The 24,421-nt window shown below is 53.3% G+C and overlaps 1 protein-coding gene across 1 annotated transcript in view; it reads left to right on the forward strand.

Annotated features, from left to right (window-relative positions):
- The window catches only part of PRPF6 (pre-mRNA processing factor 6), a 45,414-nt gene extending 21,077 nt beyond the window's left edge, over window positions 1-24,337 (forward strand). Inside the window, exons 10-21 of the mRNA XM_045886171.3 lie at window positions 1,988-2,106; window positions 3,297-3,515; window positions 10,116-10,238; window positions 14,487-14,608; window positions 16,279-16,417; window positions 18,044-18,163; window positions 18,510-18,686; window positions 19,164-19,297; window positions 20,013-20,104; window positions 21,260-21,374; window positions 23,368-23,494; window positions 24,054-24,337. Of these exons, the coding sequence (XP_045742127.1) occupies window positions 1,988-2,106; window positions 3,297-3,515; window positions 10,116-10,238; window positions 14,487-14,608; window positions 16,279-16,417; window positions 18,044-18,163; window positions 18,510-18,686; window positions 19,164-19,297; window positions 20,013-20,104; window positions 21,260-21,374; window positions 23,368-23,494; window positions 24,054-24,206 (1,640 nt within the window). The 3' untranslated portion in view covers window positions 24,207-24,337. The remainder of the gene's footprint in view (window positions 1-1,987; window positions 2,107-3,296; window positions 3,516-10,115; window positions 10,239-14,486; window positions 14,609-16,278; window positions 16,418-18,043; window positions 18,164-18,509; window positions 18,687-19,163; window positions 19,298-20,012; window positions 20,105-21,259; window positions 21,375-23,367; window positions 23,495-24,053) is intronic.
- Window positions 24,338-24,421: the final 84 nt, after the last annotated feature.

The following is a 24,421-nucleotide window of genomic DNA, read 5'->3' on the forward strand; positions in this document are numbered from 1 at the left end:
GAAGGGGCTAAAGCCTCGGTGGTCTTGCTTTCTTGGGCTGCTGTACTCCCATGAACTAACTCTGGAAATGGGAATACTGAGCCAGTCCTTAGGACTCTGGGCTCTTGTCCCCCAGGACACTGGCAGCTCAGTCTCACCTTGGACGTCAGGGCTCCTCTCTGCAGCCAGGCCTGGTGCGCTGGCATCAGAAGGTGGAGAGATGCGTGCCTGCACCGGCGCTCAGCGTGGGGCAGCTGTGGTCATGCGCCTCGGTGGGCCCGTCTTCCCTTGGGCGGAGACTCCTGACAGCAGAGCTCACAGGTTGAGGTGGGAACCGGGCTGTCCCAGTGGGACCTTCAGTCGCTTGGATGTCACTCCTTTTTCTAGACCTATGTGTTTTGGCTATGTGAGAACCACCACTGTAGTTTGGTGGTTGGTTTTTTTTTTTTGCATCCTGTAAGGTCAAGGCCTGTTGCTTTGGGGTGTTTCTCCCAGCCAGTGTTCTGAATGCTCCGTAGTGTCCCACGGTTCTGCCAGGCCTTGGCTCCGAAAGGCGGGGGTGTGGTAAGGCCAGGGTATCCCGTGGCCTGACCCCTTTGCTGCATGTCTTTTGCTGTGAGGTAAGTTTCTTGAACACATGATGAGTGTGTGGTGCTGGCATCCAGCTCTGTGGACGGTGGTGCTGGCAGAGTTCTGTAGGCAGGGAAGGCACATCCAACAGTGAGAGCCAATCCTTGCCCCTCCGGATGGACTGGGTCCAGGATATCGGCCTAGTCCAGGGGCTGACAAGGGAATGGTTCTCTGGGAAGGGACTCGGCACAGTGGTGGGCTCAGTGGCGGGCTCAGTGGCATCATCAGGTCACCCTTGGGAGAGATTCTGTGAACCCCGAATGCCCTGTGTGATCCTGCTCCGTGTACACAGCCCCATGGAGCAGGTGGGGGCCGTGCGCCCCCTGAGGCCTGCCGACTGCTTCTGCCGATGAGGGAGGCTCAGCATGTCGCATCCTGGCTTCCTCCAGGTGTCCTAGGTGGCCCCAGTCTGTGCCCTGATTCCATGCGAGAAACTTTGTGGGTCTGCAGATTCTGCACTGTTAATATTAGGTCTGTTTTCCACCCGCTTGGCCCTTGTGTTTCCGAGGAACAAGAACCCCTTTGGGATCTGCCTTAGAGGTGCTCTGGCTTCCTGCTGGTGACCCGAGCTGTGCTGTTCTCTGTCAGCCCACCCTTGCCAGGGGCTGACTAGGGCCCTGGCCTCGCTCTCCCCTAATACTCACACCTCAGAGCTCTGTGTTTATCCACCTTCTTTGGGGGGCTTTTTGGTAAATTGCATATGAAGAAAGGGCTCTGTTGCTTAAACAAAGGTTTGGAAGTTTCTGGACTGCACAAACTGGTAGCTTTTTCTGGGAGTCTATCCCCCTTCCCTGATGTCCCTCCGTGTGCTGGCTGCCTGTGGGCCACCAAAGGAGCCCACCTGCTCCAGAACCCGTGAGGCTCAGCTGCTGTGATCATGATGTCACCACACAGTGTGGCTCAGGGGCCAGGAAGGAGCTCACGCCCAGCCAGCCCTCTGATGCACGCCAGCCTGGAGAGACATGTGTCCCAGGGCCGCTTCTGTTTTCTTTTCCCTTGACTTCTGCACACTCACCCACAACCTGCCTGGCCGAGCCCTTCATGCGAAGGTGATTTTCCTCTTGTGGTTGCCTGGCTTTGTTTTATAATGTTGATTTTCAAGACTGAATGGGAGCAGAGACCATGCACAGCCCCCTGTGCCACCTTCAGTCGTCTGCTGTGGCTCAGCCTTGCTTGTGATTCAGGATGCTCCACCTTGGTCTTGGTTGCGTCTGCCCCAGACTTGAGAGGCCCCGCATAAGGGGCAGGTGTATGATCCTGGCCTGCCCCCGAGGGAGAGGTCTTCTGACCCTGCTGGCAGCAGCATTCTTTGGGACATGAGCATCCTGCTTTTGCTTCTGCTTTTCTGTGACCTGGTTTCTTGTTTGACCTTTCCAAGCCCTTGAACATGTTCCAAACTCTGTTCGCTTGTGGAAGGCGGCCGTTGAGCTGGAGGAGCCTGAAGATGCTCGAATCATGCTCAGCCGAGCTGTGGAGTGCTGCCCCACCAGTGTGGAGGTGAGTCCGCCGGGCTTGGCCTGCGTTCAAGTACAGCGGCGGGAAGTGGCATCAGCTGAGCATTGACCCCAGATTTCTGGGACTGTGAGGCAGCGTGAAGTCACAGGAGGCCACCTTGTACTGCAGCTGCCAGGCAGAGTGGCCAGCCTGGCCATGGCCCGTCGCGCTCCTGATGCAAGTGCGGAACAGGAACTTAGCTGGTCTCTGGCCACTCCAGAGAGTTCTGTGTGCAGCACTCTTTTTCAGGGCCCAGGCCTAATTCAGCTCAGTGTTCGTAAATGGGACCTGAACAGTGGAGGGTGATAGAAAATACTGATCGATCTTTCTCTCAGCCCAGCATGAGCTTGGCTCATTGCCTCAAAGCTAGTTGGATGTCTTTAGTTTCAAACATTCTGGTTCACAACATTCTGTGCAATGATTTTTAGTCTTGGTTTTTTGATATCCAATATGTCCTTAATTATCTTAAGGGTATTGTGAAATTCTCCAAGCAAAATTAATCTTAATTTATTTATGTAAAAGTAAATAGAGCCCATACACATCTTTGGTGATGAAATGTTGCAGAATCAACAGCCAGGGTGTGAGAACCCCAGAAGGCTGAACACCGGTGTGTCCTTTGTGAAGTCAGCAGTCATGTCCTGCTCATCCTCTGTCCAACACCTGGAATGAGTCTGACATACTGTGTACATTTAACTGGTGTTTGAAACGTGTGACTGAGAATTTGTCGACGTCTCACGTTAACCAGAGTCACTAAGTCAGAAACATAACTGAACAGTTATCAGATCAGGTGAAAATGTTGTACACATCTGTGGGTTCTGTTTAAAGGATCCTTGAGAGCTGTTAGAAAGAATTTAGTGGAGGGGCGCCTGGGTGGTTCAGTTGGTTAATCATCCGAGTCTTGGTTTCAGCTCAGGTCATGATCTCAGGGTCGTGAGATCGAGCCCCACATCGGGCTCTGTGCTCAGCGTGGAGTCTGCTGCAGATTTTTTCCTTCTCATTCTGCCCCTCCCACCCCGCTTTCTTTCTTGCTGTCTCTCAAATAAATAAATAAGATCTAAAAAAAAGGAGGGAAGGAGGGGAAGGAAGGGAGAACTTTGTGGAAGTGTTGCAGCCCGATGAGGTTGGCTCACCATTTGACCTGGCAGGGTGTGCTGAGTACCGTCCTCTTGTTTGCTGGTATTCTCTCCACACAGCTCTGGCTTGCTCTGGCACGGCTAGAGACCTATGAAAATGCCCGCAAGGTCTTGAATAAGGCGCGTGAGAACATCCCTACAGACCGGCACATCTGGATCACGGCTGCCAAGCTGGAGGAAGCCAATGGGAACACACAGATGGTAGAGAAGATCATTGACCGAGCCATCACCTCACTGCGGGCCAATGGCGTGGAGATCAACCGCGAGCAGTGGATCCAGGTGAGGTCAGCAGGTAGGACTCCCCGCTGCGAGCAGGCGTCAGTGTCTGCTTTAAAAATGCACGTTGGAGTTCTCATAGGGTAGGGGCTGCTGGATGGTACCTGAGGGTTTTCATGCTGGCAGGGGAAGCAGGCATGTGTGGCCTTCCCTTATGCGATTGTGACATAGGTTTTTATAGAGTTGACACTTTGAGTATGTACGTCTTGGGGCTGGATACTCTGAAGAACTTTCTGTGTATGGACACTGGTGAGTAGTACTGATTTGCAAGTAGAAATAATACTACATAAGGAGAATGATTGCTCCGTGGCTAGTGAAGTCTCTGAAGATCCTCTGACCCAGCCTCCAGGCCGGGCGACCTCTCCTGCCTTCCACTTCCATGTGAGCTCTCTGGGCGTGGGCCCCCCATCTCCTGGGGGGCCCTGTCCTAAGTGTAGTCAGCGTAGGGGAAAGCGCTTCTTCACAGTGATCTGCTCCATTCCACCACAAAGGGCCCTAGAGAGCAAGGCTCCTTGCTTCACCTACTGCCCCTTGGCACTGGAAGATGGCCTCAGGCCTCCTGTGCCCTCCCTTCTCCTGCTCCTGCTGCCACACTTCTGATCACCATTCTCAGAACAGCCCCCGAGCTGAACTGTCCCCAGTGTGGCCAAGAGGGCCTCAAGTGGTGCTGTACTATTTCTGGGGTCCCTCGGATCAGTGCCCCTACTCTTCCTCACATGGGTATTAAGCCATGTGGCCCCTTTCTGTGTTTGGGCAATTTTTTTTTTTTTTTTTTCAATCCTGAATGCAAGGCCTTGTGTGTCCCTCTAAAATTTAATCACTGAGATTCAGTCCCTTTATTTCTTTGGTGTTTTTAGCCATGTTGTTACAGTTCTGATGCCTCATCCCTTTGTGCAGATCCACTTGTCCAGCCAGTGTCTTCTTCCCTGTGCCTGAGGGACTGTAATGTTTCTTTCAGTGCAGGTCTGACGGTAGATTCTTCTAGCTCTTACACGGCTGCAAACAGTTTGTATTTCACCTTTTTAAAGATTTTATTTATTTATTTGAGAGAGAGAGGGAGAGCACAGAGGGAGAGGGAGAAGCCGACTCCCGCTGAGCGGGGAGCCCGATGCAGGGCTCGATCCCAGGACCCTGGGATCATGACCTGAGCTGAGGCAGACACTTAACGACTGAGCCACCCAGGGGCCCCCAATCTTCTCCTTTTAAAATTGGGTTGTATGTCTTTATTATTGCTCACTTATTTTCCATTTTTTACTATCAAGTTGAGTTGTGAGGGTTTTTATGTATATATTCTGTCTGTAAGTCCCTTTTCAGCTTATATGATTTGCAAATATTTGCTCCCATTTTGTGGGTCAGCTTTTCACTTTCCTGATTGTATTGCTTATAGCACAAATGTTTGTAATTTTTGTAGAGTCCAGCTTATCCTTTTTTTCTTTTTTGTTGCTCATGCTTTAGGTGTCATATCTAAGGATCCTTCCCTAGCCCAAGGCCATGGAGATTTGCTCCTGTGTTTTCTAAGATTTTTATTGTCTTAGCTCTTATATCTAGGTCTGTGTATCTAGTTTTTGTATGTGGTGTGAGGGAAGGGTTTCACTTCACTCTTGTGCACATGCGTGGTTTTGGTGCTGTTGTAGGAGCCAGTGGTCATCAGTGTCCAAGGTTATTTCTGGACTCAGTCCTGTCCCCTAGACTGGATGTCCTGACGCCAGCACTGTGGTCCTGAGACTGCTGTGGTCTGTAGAAAGCTTTGAAGTCAGGAAGTGTGAGTCCTCCTCCTTTGTTGTTCACAAGATCAGCTGTGCTTGCTTCTTTGTGTTTCCATATGAATTTTAGGATCAATTTACTAGTTTCTGCAAAAAAGAAACTTGGACTGTCTATGATTTTGATGGGGATCCCTTGGGACCTGCAGATTGCTTTGCAGACTGTTGCCATCCTGACAGTATTAAGCCGTCTGATCCATGAATATGGGATGTCTTTCCATTTATTTATTTAGGTCTTCAGTTTTTTTCAACAATATTTCTTTGTATTAATATTGCACTTCTTTTGTTTTATTCCAAGGTATTTTATTATTTTTGATGTTATTATAAGTGGAATTTTAATATCATTTTCAGGTAGTTCATTGTTGGTGTATAGAAATACAGTTCATTTCTGAATATTGAGCTTGTGTTATATGACCTTGATGAAATTTAAATCATAATAGATTTCGTGGATTCTCTAGGATTTTCTGGTTATGGGGTTTTGCCATCTGCCTATTATAATCTTACCCCCCCCCCCCCCCGCCTTTCTGAATGCCTTTTTATTTCTTGTCTAGTTGCCCTGGTTAGAACCTCTAGTGAAGTGTTGACTAGAAATGGGGAGAGCCAACATCTTTGTCTTGTTCCTGATCTTAGGGGAAAGTATCTCGTTGAATATGGTGTTAGTGCTGTAGCTCATTGGTGCTCTGATCATGTTTTAAAGACTAATTCTTTTTCTCTCACCATTTTATTTTGGATCACTTCTATGGCTTTGTCCCCAAAGTCTATTCTTCTATAACATCTGATCTGCCTTTTATCTCATCTAGGGCGTTTTCTACCTCAGATCTTGTCATTTTTCATTTCTAGGAATTTAATTTTGGTCTTTGAAAAATGTCTCCCATGGGGTGCCTGGGTGGCTCAGTCAGCTGAGTGTCCTACTCTTGGTTTCAGCTCAGGTCATGATCTTAGGTCCTGGGTTCGAGCCTTGCATTGGGCTCTGCGCTCGGCGCGGAGTCTGCTTGAGATTTTCTCTCTCCCTCTCCCTCTGCCCCTCCTTCCGCTCACGCGCTCTTGCTCATGCTCTCTCTCTCTAAAATGAACACATCTTTAAAAAAAACTGTCTTTCACTTTAATGTGAAATGTTAGATTTTCTGCTGCCTCTACCTGATATTTTGAATACATGGAACACAGTGATAACAATTGATTTAGTGTCCTTGTCTCCTAACTCTGACGTCTTTGTCAGTTTGGGATTGATTTTGATAGCTACGTTTCCTTTCGTTTCAAGTTGCATTTTTTTGTTTCTTTGCATAACTGTTGCCAGATATTGTGAATTTCCCTTGCTGGGTGCTGGTATTGTAGCGTTCCTGTAAATATTCTAGACTTCCCTGTTGGGGTGCAGCGCTTTACTGGAGGCACTTGGCCCCTTTGGCTCTTGCTTTGCTAGGTCGGACCCGGCAGTGGTGGATGTGGGACAGTTTAGAGCTAATTGTCCTATGGAGGTAAGATCTTTCTGTGCACTCCGCCCAGTGACCTGTTTCTCCTGGGGGTTTCCAGTCAGGCCAGTGGAAACAAGCACTGTTCCTGGTCCCCTGTGAGCTCCGAGGATTGCTCTGATCCTTTCGGATGGTTCTTTCCAAACACTCATGCTGTGTTTGGTGCTCAGTGAAGACTCTCAGGTGACCCTCTGCAGAGCACAACGCCAGGGTTCTCTCTCTGTGCTGCACTTTTCCTCTCTGGTGCTTGGTCCTGTGTACTGGATGCTCCTTGATCTCCTAGGGCTCGGCTCTGCCTCCACTGGCCCTGCCTGGGTCCCCCTCCCTGCACCGTGGCCTGGAAAGTCTCCACACAGTGAGCTGGACCGACGTGGGGTTCCCTTTTACTGTTTCTGCATCTCAGTCATCACACCCCTTGGTTACCCACCGTGTTCCATGTACTCAAAACATCCTCCGTTTCATGGTCGTCATCTGGGTTTGTGGTTGTCTCGGGAGCAGGGGATTCCGGCTGGGTCAGCAATGTCTCTCCGGTCCTCTGAGGGCTTTTGGAGGCTGATGGTGCACCTGCCAGGGCTTGCTGCTCCAGCTCTCTGAGTGCCTCCTCGGTCTCCTTTGAGCCCTGGGAACTGTGTTGCACACAGTGGAGCTGAGAATCCTGCGCTCCCAGAAACGCCCACCGGTCAATTCCCATTCCTTATCCCCCCTTTGGGACACACTTGCTTGGCAACAGCGAGTCCATTTCTTCTGCTGTCTGTGTTTCCATCTTGTCAGGACGGATGATTGCAAGAGGTGACGGTGTCCTCTCCCCTTGCTGGTTCTCACACCAGCCTCCTACAGACTCTTCATTGAGACACTGCCAGTGTGCAAAAAAGTATAGCATGAGCTAGAATTTTTAAAACTTCCCTCAGATTTCGCGTTTTGCTTCTACTTCCGCTAGAACGTAATGAAAAGGGTCTGAATGTACATTAGTTTTACTTCAGTCATATTAGGGTTGATACATACTTTCTGTGTGTGTGTGGTGTCCCGCGAAGTGTTACGACTTTCAGGTGTTTTGCCTCCTGAGCAAGTCACCATTTATTGAGCACCCACTGTGTATCAGACTCTGCTAAATGCATTTTACCCTTGCTTCTTACTTCCCATTTCCCATCGTTGTGGAGCCCAGTCTGGGCCCTGAACCCACGGCCCTGCTGCAGACAGGATCCTCCATGGCAGGTCCTGCTCAGCCCGCTTGCGCCCTTGAACCATGTCTGCATGTTTTCCTTTTGTCTCGGTGGTGCCTCTTCTTCTGCCTCCTTTGCTGGTTCTCTTTCTCCTCTTGTAATCTAAATCCCTTGGTGGTTTGGCCCTCAGCCCTTTTTTGAGACTTCTCTGTGCTTCTGTGGTGATCTCATCTTCCCACATTGTCAGGAATGTAGCTTCCACGCCAGGAACCCCCAAATGTGGACTTTGCTCTGGGCGCTCCCCACGTCCTGGATCACTCCCCTCCTGCCCTGCATCCCCCTGGGACACATGACAGCACCACAGCCTGATGTGTCCGGGATGCATCTCCTGCTTTCCACACAAAATCTACCAGTCCGGCCTGGCTCACCTCGGCGAGCAGTTTGAGTCTGTCTTCCCATCTATCCCTGGTCCAGGTATTCCTTGTCAACCAGCTGCGTCCATCCTCGGCCAGACACAGCCTCTCCTGGACGTGGCAGTGACTCCTGATGTATATCCCGCTGATGCTCCATCCAGCAGTCGGGGCAGTCCGTTTATTTTTTTATTTTTTTCAAAGATCTTATTTATTTGAGAGAGAGAGATCACATGCACACCAGCAGCGGGGAGTGGCAGGCAGAGGCAGAGGGGCAAGCAGGCTTCCCGCTGAGCATGGAGCCTGACACGGGACTCGATCCCAGGACCCTGGGATCATGACGTGAGCCGAAGGCAGACGCTTAACCAGCTGAGCCACCCAGGCGTCCCTGGGGCGGCCCTTTTAAAATAAGATTGATGGGGCGCCTGGGTGGCTCAGCGGGTCCCGTGTCAGGCACCATGCTCAGCGGGGAGCCTGCTTGTCCCTCTGCCTCTGCCTGCCGTTCCCCCCTGCTTGTGCTTTCTCCCTCTCTCTGTCAAATAAATAAATAAAATCTTTAAAAAAAAAAAAGAAATAAATAAAAAATAAAATAAGATTGATTATATGACTCATTTTCTGGTTTAAAAGTCTCCGGGTGCCTTCCTGCCACACTGCAGTAGAACCCAGAGCTCTTGCGGTCAGCATGTCCAGCATGTCTCCTGCACCCTGTTGCCCTGACCACTTATCATAAGTCTCTTCTCAGTAGAGAGAAGAGGGTGGTTTCTACCCTTTTCTCTTGCAAAGAGTGCTATAAAAGCGTCCCAGTATGTAGGTTGTTTTGCACGTATGGAAACGTATTTGTAAGATGGATTACTTAAAGTAGAATTGCTGGGTCAATAGATACACTTTTTATTTTGATGGAGAACTTGAAATTGCCCTCTGGGGGTTTGTCCCTTCGTGCTCCTCAGACGTGTGCAAGTGTCAATGTCCCCACCTTTGCTATACAAGTGTGTTGGCACATGTTCTGATGTTACTGATCTGATGTGTAAAATGTACTTACAAAAAATAAGAATGGCTTCTTTTCCGATGTTTAAAAGTCCCTTGTAGTTTTGTTTTCTGGAGAACTGTGTGTTTATGTCCTTTGCTCAATTGCATTTTGGTCCTTCCCTAATTGGCATGCAAGAGACTTCAGTGACACATTTCTGCGTCTCAGCTGTCGAACCATGACTGTCTTTTCTTTGCACATCCTGAGATCTGCTTCCTAAAGTCCAGTGCTTTCCTGGGGTCTACCTGCCCACCTGCCTGACGGGACAGCCTTGTGGTGGGTCCTTCCTCTGGGTTTCTTTCTTACCTTCTGTGTGCCAGGCTCCTCCACTCCCATCCCCCGTCTGTTTTGGTTAGAATATGTCTTTCTTTTGTCCATTTTGAATCCTGCGTTCAGACCAATGGATACAAATGTTTGTGAACTTGTCTTGATTCCTGTTACTTGGGAAGTTTCTTTTGTGTAGGAACCTCTTACAGCCACTGAGTTGCTATAGTACTTTGTACACAGTAGGTGCTTATGTAATGTTTGTTGAGTGCATAGATGTGGCTTTGTTAAGTCCTTAGGTATTTGTCTAGCATGTATCTGCTTGGTGGCAGGGATGGGTACACCCGTGAACGAGCAGACCCAGTTGGGTGGGCTGTGGCGGGGCCCGGCAGGCATCAGAACCGTGGTGCGCCCCCCACCTGCAGTGCAGAGGCTCTCTCGGTCCTCATCCCATAGGAATAGTGTGCCCCCTGTCAGGCACCTGCAGCTCTGAACTGTAGTTTTATGTCCCTCTTTCAGGATGCCGAGGAGTGTGACAAGGCTGGGAGTGTGGCCACCTGCCAGGCTGTGATGCGTGCTGTGATTGGCATTGGGATTGAGGAGGAAGATCGGAAGCACACGTGGATGGAAGATGCTGACAGTGTAAGTCCAGCCCAAGGGCCTGGAGTCCATCTGTGGGGGACTAGGCTGCTGTGAGTCTGGCACAGAGGCCTGGAGTCTCCGGCCTGGAGTCTCCGTCCGTGGGGGCCTAGGCTGCTGTTGGAAAGTGTTTTTGATCTGCTGATTTTTGAACATAGTTGTAAGGAATCCAGTTTTCTCTTCACCCGGGTTTACCTGGGGAGCTACTCTTTGCATACCTCCTGATCTGCAGCGGTCTGGGTGAGCTGATTCTGTGCTGTGGACCAGAAGCCAGTACAGAGTGGGAGCCCACAGAGCTCTCTCAGCTGTTTCCCTCTCCACATCGGGGGCTTTCCCCACCCCCTGTGGTTTCTCTTATAAATTGCAGTTCAGAGAATAGTTTGCATACAAAGCTTTTGCCTACTTTGAGATTATTTCCTTAGAATAGGCTTCCAGAGAAGAGAGCATGGGGTCAAAATCGATACATATTTTAGGTATTTAATGCCTTAATTGTGGCCCTTTTTTTTTTTTACCTTGTTATTTTGAAATAATTTTAGATTTATAGTAGAGTCGCAGAACTGTACAAAGAATTCTTACCATGCCCTTCACCCAGACTCCCCCACATTCAACCACTTCGCCACATCTGCCTTCTCATTCTCCATTTATACTCAACAAACCCACATCTCTTACTCTGAATATGTGAGAGTATGCTGCAGAGGGGGTGGCCCCTTTCCTCTAAGTGCTTCAGTGTGTGTTTCCTTAAAAGAGGACGTTTTCCTACACGATCTCAGCATAGCTACCAGAATCAGGAAATCATGTTGGTACTGTACTGTTATGTAATTTGCAGACCTTCCCCAAATGTCACCCATCGCCTCCCTAAGTGTCCTGTTAGCAGAAGGAAAAGCCCAGCTGAGCGATGATGCAGTAGCCTCCCAGGGTGACATCGTCAGGCCCCCGCGGCCCTGATATCTGCAGGAGGGCTTTGGTCTGTCTTTGTTTCTCATGAGGCTGACTGTTGTCAGGACAGGCCAGTGACTTTGTGGGGCCCCGTTGATTCAGGTCTCCGTGATGTTTCTGTACCATGGGGTTGAGGTTCTGCATCTTTGCGGGACGTTGGGTCCTCCTGGCAGGTTGTGTTGGTAGGTTTAGGTGCCCGTTCAACTCTGACCAGCTCAAGTGGCATTTCCACTGGAAGGTTATTCTTGTTCTTTGTAATTAATAAGTGTTTTATGGGGCGGCACTCTGAGACTAAACATCCTGTTTCTTGTCAAACTTTGACCTACTAGTTTGCAGGTCCGTTAATGAGGTTTTGGGCCTGTATCAGTTACTACTGTGGTATTTGCCAAACAGCGCTTTTCTAAGATCGTTTCTTCTGCGTGGTATTAGAGCTTATCAGCTGGAATTCTACAGTAATGAAGAGCTTTCCTCTGTCACTTATTCACTTGGGTATTTGCTTCCTTACGTTAGCAGAGACTAGGGATCCCTGCTCTGTTCTGTGAGTCTGTGGCGCCTGCTGGCCTCCCCTGTGTGGAGCCTCACAGAACCTCCTCTCGAAGGCCGCGTGTGCCCTGAGTCAGACCACAGGTGCTGGCTGCACCATCCGTTTCCAGGGGCCTGTGGCCTTGTGCACAGTGAATATGCTCTTGGTTCTTTTTTTTTTTTTAAGATTTTATTTATTTGGGCGCCTGAGTGGCTCAGTCGTTAAGCGTCTGCCTTCGGCTCAGGTCATGATCTCAGGGTCCTGGGATCGAGTCCCACATCGGGTTCCCTCCTCAGCGGGAAGCCTGCTCTCCCTCTCCCACTCCCGCTGCTTATGTTCCTGCTCTCGCTATCTCTGTCTCTGTCAAATAAATAAATAAAATCTTTAAAAAAAAATTTATTTATTTACTTGACAGAGAGAGACAGAGAGGGAACACAAGCAGGGGGAGTGGGAGAGGGAGAAGCAGGCTTCCCGCCGAGCAGGGAGCCCGACGTGGGGCTCGATCCTGAGCCGAAGGCAGCCGCTTAACCGACTGAGCCACCCAGGCCCCCCATACTCTTGGTTCTTTAGGGGGACCAGACGCAGGCCAACCGTGATGATTTTTAAAAGCTTTTCGTGACGTGGACACACAGGTATAACAAATATGCTCAGTCTCTGTATTGGAAGAAGTCTCCTAAATACGTAAAAGAATCCCAGTTCCTGGTTGTTGAGCTCCTTTTTATTCTAGATGTGGGGTTAAACACCTCGCTTCTTTTTATTTTCCTTGTCTTTGACAGCACTGGAGGCCCTGGGAGTCAGGGGTGGAGGACATTGCCCTATGGATAGCGGATTGTGAGAGCAGAAACCCGCAAGCTGTTGCAGATCTTCTCTCTCTTTGTTGCCTCTTCCAAGTGTACCAGAGCGAGCACGGCTGTCTGTCACAGAGCTGTGCACTTCTGGAGGAAGAGCTGGAGTCTCTGTGCTTAGAAGCACAGAGTGTTTTCCTGATACTCCCACTGCTCGGAGACTGGCCCAGGTCACCCACACCTGAGACCCTGGGCAGGCTCTCCCGTGATCCTGGGGGGCCGTGTTAACTGTCCTCAGGACCTTGGTCAGAAGTCACAGAGAGGGGTACAGACCAGTTCGTATGGGGTCTAATCCTCACTTTTCCAGATGCTGCTGGTCAGGACACGCCTGAGGCAGGGCCCTTCCTGGTTTCTGTGGTGGTTGAGTCAGATTGAGGCCATGTGACCAAGGAGGAACCCAGTCTGCACAAGGAGGTCTTAGCTGCGTCCCTGCTCTTTCGACTCCTCCACACCCATTTCCACGCTGGTGGTCTTTGAACAGCAGGAGGCTTGCTAGCGGTTCTCTTAGAGAATGCGACTGTCAATCTGGGAAGTGGCCTCAGGAGGCCCAGACGCTGTGAGGCTGCCTGTCTAGTTCTGTCCGTGCCATTTCGATGATCACTCTTGCAAAACTTTGTTTCTGACACACTGCTAGTGGCTTTTCACTTACCTCAAGATACACAACTTCTTCCGGTATGAGCGTGGTTCCCGAGTCTGCAGCGTGTGGGAGAGCCGCAGGTTTTCTTGGGCAGTCCGAGTGTGCCGTGTGCTGGCCTTTATCCTGTGTGAGGCTCCGTGAGAACAGCTCTCAGCCTGTCCCAGTGAGTGTCCCTGGATGTCGTGACCATCTAGAGACGTTCTCACCATCAATAGTGACTGGTTTTCTTGTGTTGCTTGATGCTAACCAGGGAATAAAATCATTCTTGAGTGAGGAAAACAGCATCCGAAGAGAATAACATGTGTTTATGGTAGGTCTGTTTGAGTGGACTGGTTCTTTCTTTTTTAAGCTGCATTTTTTATTGTGGTAAAATACATATATCCTGCGGCACCTGGGTGGCTGAGTCGGTTGGGAGTCTGCCTTCGGCTCAGGTCATGATCCCAGGACCCTGGGGTCGAGTCTCGCATCAGGCTCCTTGCTCAGCGGGGAGTCTGCTTCTCTCTCTCCCTCTGTCCCCCCACTCGTTCGCTCTGTCTCCCAAATACATAAATAAAATCTTTAAAAAAAAATACACATACCCTCAAAGTTGCCTTTCCAAACACTTGGAAGGCTGTGACTCAGTGCATCCAGTGCATCCACGTGTTGTGCAGTCAGCCCCACCGCCTGACTCCAGAGCTGCTCCATCCCTCACGCCGGAACCCACACCCGTTCACACTCGATGCGTTGGTGATTGCTTTCTCTTCTTTGTATTCACCTGTGTTTTCAGATTGCTAATGAGCGTATCTTTGTAATGGAGAGTGTGTAGTACACCTAATTTTTTTTTTTTTTAAAGATTTTATTTATTTATTTCAGAGAGAGAATGAGAAAGAGAGCACATGAGAGGGGGGAGGGTCAGAGGGAGAAACAGACTCCCCGCCGAGCAGGGAGCCCGATGCGGGACTCGATCCAGGGACTCCAGGATCATGACCTGAGCCGAAGGCAGTCGCTTAACCGACTGAGCCACCCAGGCGCCCAGTACACCTAATTTTTAAGAAGGAACCCGTATGTGCGGTGTGTGGGCGCAGCGTGCCTGCCTCACTTAGCCGTGGCTGGTGGCTGCCGTTCGTCTGCACCAGTTCCTGCTGTTTGTTGAGGGCCAGCACGCAGCCCCAGGCCCTGTGTGCTTCATGTCCCTGTGCTCCAGGGCTTCCGTCTCCTGGACTCTTTCTCACTGGGTCATCCTGTTGAGTGATTCTGAGCAGAGGCCGTCCCGCCTCCTGCTCTGGTGCCGTGCTGGGCTGCCCGCTCTCACGCCTGTCTCTCTGCTCTAGTGTGTGGCCCATAACGCCCTGGAGTGTGCACGCGCCATCTATGCCTACGCCCTGCAAGTGTTCCCCAGCAAGAAGAGCGTGTGGCTGCGAGCCGCGTACTTCGAGAAGAACCACGGCACCAGGTACGTGGTTGGGCCCCAGGTGCGGGGGTCGTTCTCCACCCCTGTGTGCACATCGACCCTCTGACTCCAGGTTGGGCAGAGCTGAATTTAAACCTCACATCCCCACAGGTGGGCGAGGGCCTACATTTGAGATCCAGTTCTCTGTGATGTGGGGCGGAGGCGTCTACAGCATTCGCGTGATCTCTCTTGATGGCTCCTTCTGCCATCAAGACGTAAGGTCGTCAAGACGACGTAAGGTCGTCACTGCTTTATAGCGGAGAGACTGAGATGCCGAGGCTGTCTCTGGGGCAGAGCCCGCAGCTGGGCCGGTGGATGCCTGGTGGCCCGAGGGTGCCTGGGCGAGGCAGGGGCCTGAGGCCCCACCGCTGTGCGGGACTGGCTTTAGCAGTGTCTGGCCCAGGCAGGCATGGTTTTCATTTAAGCTGTGCTGACTCTGGGTTTGGGCTAGTTTTGTGCTCTGAGGAGGTCCTTGACGGTTTTCTCTAATTGTATTCTTTAATTGAAAAAACCTTTTGGGTCTGCCTTATTGGCTGTAACTGCTGATTAAATTAGGTGTTGCAATTTCTGGTGTTCAGGGGGTGCCTCTCCGGGGCGTCAGGCCCATGTTGCTGTGTGCACCCTCTGCTCGGGCCCTCCGCTGTTCTTCCCTGTGCTAGGGTGAGGCGAGGGGGGCAGGCCCTGCTGATTTCTGCAGGGCTTCTGCTGGGAGCACCCCGAGGCTCTGTTTCTCTCCTTTCCTGGTGTTGCTGAATCTCAGTCTGGTCAGGGTGTCTGTCCATGTGTGTTGCTGAGGCTCCTGTCTCCTCCCCACTCACGCCGTCTGGTTTGGTGTTTGGGAATTAACTCACTGGGGATGCTTTGAGATGACTGCTGGCTCACCTGTGACGGTCCGGGTCCGGAGCAGGGCCTCTCCTGGCGGCTGCGGTTTGTGGGTGTGCTTCACTGACACCACTGCCCTGGGTCCCTGGTCTCGGGGCAGTTCCCTCCCCGTCTCTGGCACCCTTCCCATCCAGCTGACTCATGGAATGGAACGGCCAGAGGAGGTGGGGCGCTCTCGATCTGGGGTCCTGGTTCTCCTGTTGTCTGGGAAGCATGGTGTGCTCTCTCGGGCTTCACTCCACACAGAGCGAGTCCTTCGTCTTGCTGTCGAGGCCCAAAGAGGTCATCTGTGCCAGGAGCTGCAGCAGAGGGCTGGTGGCCACATGAGGGTTGGGGGCTTTGTACCTGCCACCCAGGCTGGCGGGATTCTTGCTCAGTAGTGACGAGAATAATTCGTTTCCAATAAGACAATTTCTTTGGATACCGAAGAATAGGTTCTGGGTCATAATCTTTATCGGCGGATCTGTGGTTACAGATGAAAAGAGGTCTCCTGTCACCCAGACCGTGAAGTTATCATTCCCCTCAGGACACACGGCCATAAAAGGGCCCCTGAGAAGTCCCTCCATCAGGCTTAGCCCCGTAACAATGCCTTGCTTTGTAGCACCCTCTTCAGTAGTTGATTTTAGAACCTGTATGAAGAGAAAAGATTTCCCCACACTCTCCCCGTTGTAAAACCTGGTAAATCATTTATAGCACCGAACTTTGGAGCAGTAACTGTCTTTTCAGCACCCACGCTGAGGCTGTGAGCACCCTGCATGCTCTGGTGGTGACTGTGGCCCCCTGTCTTCCAGGGAGTCCCTGGAAGCGCTGCTGCAGAGGGCCGTGGCCCATTGCCCCAAAGCGGAGGTTCTGTGGCTTATGGGCGCCAAGTCCAAGTGGCTGGCAGGGGACGTGCCTGCAGCGAGGAGCATCCTGGCTCTGGCCTTCCAGGTGGGTTGAGGGGTCAGCGGGGCTGCAGGGGGCGTGTGCACTTGAACCCCGGCCCAGTGCCTGTTGGGGACTGAGGGCTCCAGAGTGCTTGTGCCCTCAGGCCCTCCCCCTGCTCATTGAGGGGAGCTGACCTAAGAGAGGGGATGTGTGTGATCAGGATGCGCCGAACTTGGGGTGCTTTACAGGCAGCTGGGGGCCTGAGGGGTTCCAGGAGTGGGAGAATGGCTGGCTGGTGGACCTGCCTTGTGGTCATGGCCCCTCACTGTAACCACAGGCCACATGTTCCAGAGCACAGAACATAGGGCCAACAGGCGACATTCCCCAGCAGTCGCCAGACACCGTTTCCCCACATGAGAGCACAGTGACAACCTCTTTCCTCTGTGGAAATTTGAATGTCAGCCCCTGCACTCTGCACGTGGGCCACCGGCTGCAGCCAGGCCTCATAGGTGGGTGGAGTCGCACCCGGCCAGGCTGACGACGGCTGACGTCATGAGCTGGGCCGTATGAGTGTTAGAAGTTTGCAGCATACTTAATTTTGTGAAATTTTCATTCCAGGGGAGTTAACGTACAGTGTTATGTTCGTCTTAGGAAGTGTGCGACATAGCGATTCAACACTTGCATGGGTTACTCAGTGCTCACGGCATAGGTTGTTTTTTTTTCCATTGGACAGAGAGGGAACACAAGCAGGGGGAGTGGGAGAGGGAGAAGCAGGCCTCCCGCGGGGCTCGATCCCAGGACCCCGGGATCATGACCTGAGCCGAAGGCAGTCGCTTAACCGACTGAGCCACCCAGGCGCCCCAGCGTAGGTTTCTATACACTGTTGAGTGCAGCATAAATGTCAGTCTGCTGTTGTAGCCCTGACGAGCATAACAATAAAGTCTGTCCTTCTTGAGTAAATGCCACGAGAGGGATTGTATCTGGCCTTTGGCTTTCTGCTGTCCGTCGGAGGACAGCCACGTGTTGAGGGTGCTGCTCCTGTCTGGCTCACAGCTTCTCCTGCCATCTGCCTGGACATTGCTGCTTGTCCCCAACACCCCCTCCAGGTGGCTCTCCTCTCCCTGACGGTCACTCGGGGGCTGCCTGCCAGGTCTGTGATGCAGACAGGCAAGTGTGGGCAGTGGGTGGCTGTGCTTTCAGGAGGCCATGAGGACACCACCCCTGTGTTTGCTGCATTCTGGGTTGCATGTGGCCCAGTCCTACCCCGTGGGAGCCCTCCACACCACCCGTGATGCCCTTGGCACCCTTCTTTCCTGCTCCCGTGGACACACTGAGATGGCTGGTTCCTTGTCACCAGGCTTGGGAGAGGATTGGGTGTGGCAGATCCCCCCGGGTCGTTTTGACAGGACCCTGGGGCTCAGAGTGGGCCCTGGGGAAGATGGCTCTGCCACGGCCGGTGTTGTTGCCTGGGCGCCTAGAATGTGGGCTGGCTGGTTTTCGGGTGGGTCAGCATTCTTGGGCCGGACCCGACTTTGTCATCTGTTAGCCCTGGAAGTGCTTGGATCGCACTGTCCTGCAGCAGAGGGGGGCCCGGCCCCATGCCCAGGCTGGCTGCTTTTGATTAAGTGTAACCTGGCCCTGGCCACTTTGTTCTGATCCCCTCCTGACACTGTTGCTCTCTCCCTCCAGGCCAACCCCAACAGCGAGGAGATCTGGTTGGCCGCTGTGAAGCTGGAGTCAGAGAACAACGAGTATGAGCGAGCCCGGCGGCTGCTGGCCAAGGCACGGAGCAGTGCGCCCACTGCCCGGGTGAGCAGGCTGCTCGGGTCTCATGGGGTCCCTGGGGCCTGTGGCGTCAGGAAGGTGTGAGGTGCCCACTAAAGCCACGGTACACTAGGCATGTTGGTTCATCCTTGACTTTGACACGTGTTTGTGTATTTAGGCCCCCATCTTGTTGCAGGGGATGCGAAACAGCTTACAAAAGCCTGTAAAACACGGCGGGGCAAATGGCATTTGAGGGGAACTAGTGTGAAGCCTGTGTCCTCCTGGTGCAGGTGCCGGTTCTGGCTGGGCCCAGTGCTAGAGGTGGTCATGCTGTCCAGACAGGTGGTGGGGGCGGGGGCGAGGGCTGCCTGACAGCGCGTCTGCCTCGCAGGTGTTCATGAAGTCTGTGAAGCTGGAGTGGGTGCTGGGGAACATCGCAGCGGCCCAGGAGCTGTGTGAAGAGGCCCTGAAGCACTACGAGGACTTCCCCAAGCTGTGGATGATGAAAGGGCAGATTGAGGAGCAGGAGGAGCTGATGGAGAAGGCCCGGGAAGCCTACAACCAGGGGGTGAGCCTGTGTCCTTGGCTGCAGCTCAGAGCTGCCCCTCGCAGATGGAACCCTGGCCCTGGGGTGCCATTTGTCTCCCCTTGTATGGGACTTGGAGGCCTAGGGGTCAGTGACTTGCTTAGGCCCCAGCTGGTAGAGTGGTAGCAGGGCCAGACCCTGGTCCCCTCACTCAGGCCTGTGCTTTCCCTTCTGCAGAGCTGTATGCACTGCGCTCGGTGAAGTGTGGGTTACAGCACACCTAACGTAAGCGCTGCTCTGTACGCTCCCCACACGCACTGGGGCACGGCACAGCGTGTAGTCGGCACGTACACGCGTGCACGGCATGGCCACGCACATAAATCTCCACACCCAGACGTGAAGCGGGCAGGTCTCCATGGGTGCAGGCATCCCCTACTCTCCCGGCCTGACGAGCTGGCCACGGCTGTCACAGCCCCTCCCTGACACCAGCCGAGCCTCTCTTGTCTTTGTTGGCTGCAGTTGAAGAAATGTCCCCACTCCACCCCTCTGTGGCTTTTGCTTTCTCGGCTGGAGGAGAAGGTTGGGCAGCTGACCCGAGCTCGGGCCATTTTGGAGAAGTCTCGCCTGAAGAACCCGAAGAACCCTGGCCTGTGGTGAGTCCTGGCAGACCCAGCTCACCCCTCCTACGGGCTGTCCTCCCTCAGTTGTTCACGAGGAGTCCTTTGTGCAGCAGCGTTTCCAGCTCAGGCTCCATGGGAAACGTGGCAGTGCTGTCCCTGAGGAAGCACGGTTCCTGCCTTGGGAGAGTGCAGCCCGGACACTCAGACGGGCCTGCAGATAGTTGGATGCAGTTTAATTTGTGCTCTGGTAGAAGGTGCCCAGGGGAGCCAGGAGCTAACAGTGGGGGATCGGGGATGGATGGAGCCAAGAAGGTAGACCCTACAGAGGAGGTCACATCTAGACGAGGCTTTAAGGGATGAACACGAAGTTGTCAGGTGAGGATGGTGTTCTGTCCGTAGGAAACAGCTTGCGGAGAGGTGCCGTGTAGGGTTCATAGAGTCAGAGCCTGGGGTGTGGTGGTTGCCAAAGGAGACCCCAGAAAGATGGGCAGGTCCTGGACGCTGCTGACATGGTGCTCACTGTCCCAGTGGCGACAGCATGCCAGCTGGACCTTGTCCTGCACGTGTTTACTCGCACCTGCATGGTATCAGGGTCCCAGGCCTCCTCACTTCTCTGGCGGATGGGCTGTGCTTGGCAGCGCAGGGAGCTCCAGCCACGGGGGGTTCCCAGGAACTTCTGGGACTGTAGCTAGGCTTGTCCTTGGGCTTCCGTGCACGGGTGACCTGCCCTGTGGGCCCCTTTCCTCAGGTTGGAGTCTGTCAGGCTGGAGTACCGTGCAGGGCTGAAGAACATTGCCAACACGCTCATGGCCAAGGCGCTGCAGGAGTGCCCCAACTCCGGTAAGCGGCTTCCTGGCTTCCCAGACTCGGCAGGCAGCGGCACTTCCTGAGGGAGTGGGTCTCAGGGTTCAAACGTGCTATGAAATAGTTTTGTTTGTCAGAGTTTCAGCTCTACTTGGTCTTTCAGACATTTGAATTACGTCTCCAGTCTCGTTGTGGGGAGTTTGACTTCGTGTTCTGATGCGCCCCCATTACTTTTTCTTCTGAAACTTAAGTTCCATTATCTTACCCTGCATCTAAACGTACATGTAGCATGAACACATTTGGAGTTTAAAAAAAACGATATTAAAAATCACCTGTAGGGGCGCCTGGCTGGCTCAGTCGGTGGAGCGTCTGACTCTTGATCTCCAGGTCGTGAGTTCAAGCCCCATGGTGGGTGTAGAGATTACTCAAAAATAAAACAAAAAATCACCTATAAGCCCACTATTGAGAAATTGTTACTTTTTGCTTATTTGTATTATTACAGCTGTGTTACTGCGCACGATGGAAGCCCTCATGTGTTTAGTGTTGTGCCTTGTTTTAAAGCTGAAAGCTTTGTTTTTTAAGATTTTATTTATTTGAGACAGAGCAAGAGAGAGAGAGCACAAGCAGGGGGAGCGACAGGGAGAGGGAGAAGCAGGGTCCCCGCCGAGCTGGGAGCCCGATGCGGGGCTCGATGCCAGGACCCTGGGATCATGACCTGAGCCGATGGCAGATGTTTAACGACTGAGCCACCCAGGCACCCCTAAAGCTGAAAGTTTTGTGAGAATTTTCCATTGTCATCAAATCTTCAAGAAAGTAAATTTTTCAGTGGCTTCGTGGAATGTAGCAGTGTGGGTGTGCAGGAAGTATACCACTCCCCGGTTGGTCAGTTTGAATCTTTACTAGCATTTCTGATTGTTTTGTTGTAATAAATCCTTGAATGTGGAATTACAGAGTTGGTGGGAGTGAACCTTGTAGGTTTGGGGTTCTTCCAACCCAGTCACCACCTGTGACAATCCGGCCTGTGCTATCAGGCAGGCCCTGTGGGCAGACATGTGGGAGGTCATAGCCATGGTCAGAGGACGCCCCAGGTTAGAATCTTAGCAAGCCTCTCTCGGGGTAGCCTGCACATGGACAGGCCACTTCTAAAAGCAGAGGTGGGGTCTGAGTTGTGCCCTTATGTCTGAATTGCAGGTGTCCTGTGGTCTGAAGCCATCTTCCTTGAGGCAAGGCCCCAGAGGAAGACCAAGAGCGTCGATGCCCTGAAGAAGTGTGAGCATGACCCCCATGTCCTCCTGGCTGTGGCCAAGTGAGTGGGGGCATCCTCGTGGGGTTGCTGACCCTGGAGACCTGATGGAATCTCTTAGGGTCCTTGGCCACCAGAGCTCCATGATAAAGCACTTTTGCTTTGACCCAAAGCAGGCACATCTCCAGGCAGAGGCCACGTAGACCTATGCTGCCCCAATGGCCTGGGCTATCCCTGACCCACAGACAGGCAGCTTCCTGTGGGCCCGGCCCTCCTTCCCTCCGTCCTGGGCTCCTTCTGATGGGAGTGCTCTCTCCGTCTGTGGCACTTTTCAGTCTACGCCTACACGTGTCCTAGGTTGTAAGAAGCAAACTTGCTGATGTTGGTCCTCACAGAATTGAAGTAGTAAGCAAAGCAAAGAGCTCTATGCAAGGAAGTTGTTTTTCTTGTGTGAGAGTGAGAAAGCAGACATTTTCACCTTGGTGACCTCAGGGACAATCCAGGGTCTGTCGGTCAGGCCCAGTCAGCCCATCTGGGGGTGCAGAGATGTATGTGCTGGAGACCATCTTTCCTTTAGGGTGCATGATCCCAAGAGCAAGAGGACAGCCAGTGACCTCGCACCATCAGCTCGAGTATCGGGGGCTGGGTCAGGGCTCTCTGGGGAGGCGTGTGGTGTGCGGGGTGTGGGAGGAAGCTCGGGGCCTTGGGAAGATTGAGTGACGTTGTGGCTGTTGCATGGAGGGCCTGAGAGCAGGATGGGGGCTGGGTGTGTGGAGAGGAGGCTGGGAGGTGACCGGTGTGTTTGAGGTGGAGGGTCATCAGGAAGAGCCTTGGCTGGGCTCCTGGGACTGCTGCTCAGGCCTCACCTTGGGGAGGCGGCACGTGTGGCCCAGGAGCTCCCGTGTGCTGCTGAGCAGGAGTCTGCCCACCGCGCCCCCCCCCCCCCAGCGAGGTACGCCCAGGTGGCGTTGGCCCCACTTCTTAGGTCCTGCAGGACACCTCCTCACCAGCTGCTGCGAGGCTTCCCACCGGCTCCTGAGGCCCAGCTTGGGCTCCTTTGGGGCCCCCTCCCTCCTGCTCTGGGCTTCCGCCTCCCAGAATGACTGTTATGTATGACACTCTGATAGGGCGGCCATAAAACCTCGTAAAAAGCTTTGCTAAAGTAAATAAGTCGCCCTTTGCTGTTCCCAGGTTGGTGTTCTGTGTACCTGCTATCTGGGTTTGTGCTCTTTAAGTCATAGTTTATCTAACACCAAGCAATTAAGAATACCACAAGGCTTAAAAAACAATCAAGCTATCGGCATGAAATCACTCCTTGTTGTAACTGAGACCAGCCCAAGCAGCTGCCCTGAACGGCGGGTTCGTGGTTCGGGGGCTGCTCTGGTGCCTGTGGCTACGGGGCCGGGGGAGCCCAAGGCTGTCAGGGGTCACCCCCTGCCCTTCCCACCTCCTGCCTGCACCGGTGTGTCGGGGAGGGTGCTCATGGGCCCTTCACTTGGTTTCTGGCCGTCCTCACTTGTGGCTCCCAGCATGGGCCTGGTTTTTGGGTGTCTGTGTCTGCTGTGGGCCCAAGTTCCTGGTACTGACCCAAGGCCTGTCTTGTCAGTGTTGGCTGGGTTCTGCTGGAGGCTGCCAGGGGCGGGCAGAATGATTTAGAAGGTATCTGTTGAGGAGCAGGTTGAAACTTGACTTTCTCTGATCAAAGTCTTAATGGAGTTTGAAGTTCTTGCTCTATGTGGACTTTTTAAGAAACAGCTGTTTAGACCCTCGAAGGACAGTTGCAGGTTGGTGACCTGGAGCGACACCCAGGGAGCCAGGCCCCATTCCTCAGCCCTCCTGTTGGGAGCCCAGGGGCTCACCAGGGAGAGGAGAAAACTCTGTGCTGGCCGCAGCAGGGGCTGGGCTCGCCGTCCACCACCCACACGGGCAAGCAGCAGCCAGAGGAGGCCAGGGCCGGGCCACGCCCAGGGCCTCTGTGGCTTGTGCTGGCCAGCACCCTCAGGCACCGTGAGACGGGGCACTTACTCTGGGTCCCTGCACCGATGCTTCCCGACAGGCTGTTCTGGAGTGAGCGGAAGATCACCAAGGCCAGGGAGTGGTTCCACCGCACGGTCAAGATTGACTCGGACCTGGGGGACGCCTGGGCCTTCTTCTACAAGTTTGAGCTGCAGCATGGCACAGAGGTGAGCTGCACATGGCGGCTGGTGACTGGGGTGTGGGATCACAGTAGAAATGAGGGTGGGGTTCAAGCCCTGAGGATTGACCTTGTGCCCCGGCGAGTTCTGTCCTGCTCCACACGAGCCTGGGGTGGCGTGCGGGGGAGCCTGGGCAGCAACCACCCGCATCCATCCCCCTGCCCAGTGCTCAACATTGCCAGAGTTGTGCTCGTGGGGTTGGGGATGGCCAGGCTGTCCTGGGATCCCCACAGGAACTGGGAGCTGTGCCACATGGAATCTGGGCAACTCCTTGTTCAGAGAAGGCAGGATCGGGGCACTCGTTTGAGGCACAGACGGGGGGGCTTGACTTGGCTCAGCATCTGTGTGCTGAAGCTAGCTCCTGGGCGGGTCCGTGCAGTGGGGCTTGCCCCCTGGAGGAGGGACTGTCTCGAGTAATATACCTGGAAGACAACTCTACGCCTGCCCGCCAGGCCTGGGGCTGTGGGGCTGGGTGAGTGTGGTGGGGTGAGCGGGAGGGGCCCCCTGGGAGGGGCCCTGACTCAGATGCCCACTGGTGCCTGCCCAGGAGCAGCGGGAGGAGGTGAGGAGGCGCTGTGAGAACGCCGAGCCCCGGCACGGGGAGCTGTGGTGTGCTGTGTCCAAGGACATCGCCAACTGGCAGAGGAAGATTGGGGAGATCCTTGTGCTGGTGGCGGCCCATATCAAGAACACCTTCTGATCGTCCAGTCCGTGCAGGGCGCGGCCCTTGGGGCAGCACGTGGAGGAGTGCGTGATAGCAAGGAGTGGGGTGGAAGGGGTCCTGAGTTGTCCAGCCTGCTCTTTTATTAAAAGTTTTCCAGGTCGCGTGTCTGGGTTGGTGCCCTGCTGGTTTTCTCCACGCCCTTGCCCCACCAGGAGCAGACTCACGTTTGTGGCCCCAGTCGGCTCACCGGG

Source organism: Mirounga angustirostris, unplaced genomic scaffold, assembly GCF_029215605.1.
Source record: "Mirounga angustirostris isolate CCGP_5_RB_7025 unplaced genomic scaffold, mMirAng1.0.hap1 SCAF_10, whole genome shotgun sequence".
Taxonomy (NCBI): Eukaryota; Metazoa; Chordata; class Mammalia; order Carnivora; family Phocidae; genus Mirounga; species Mirounga angustirostris.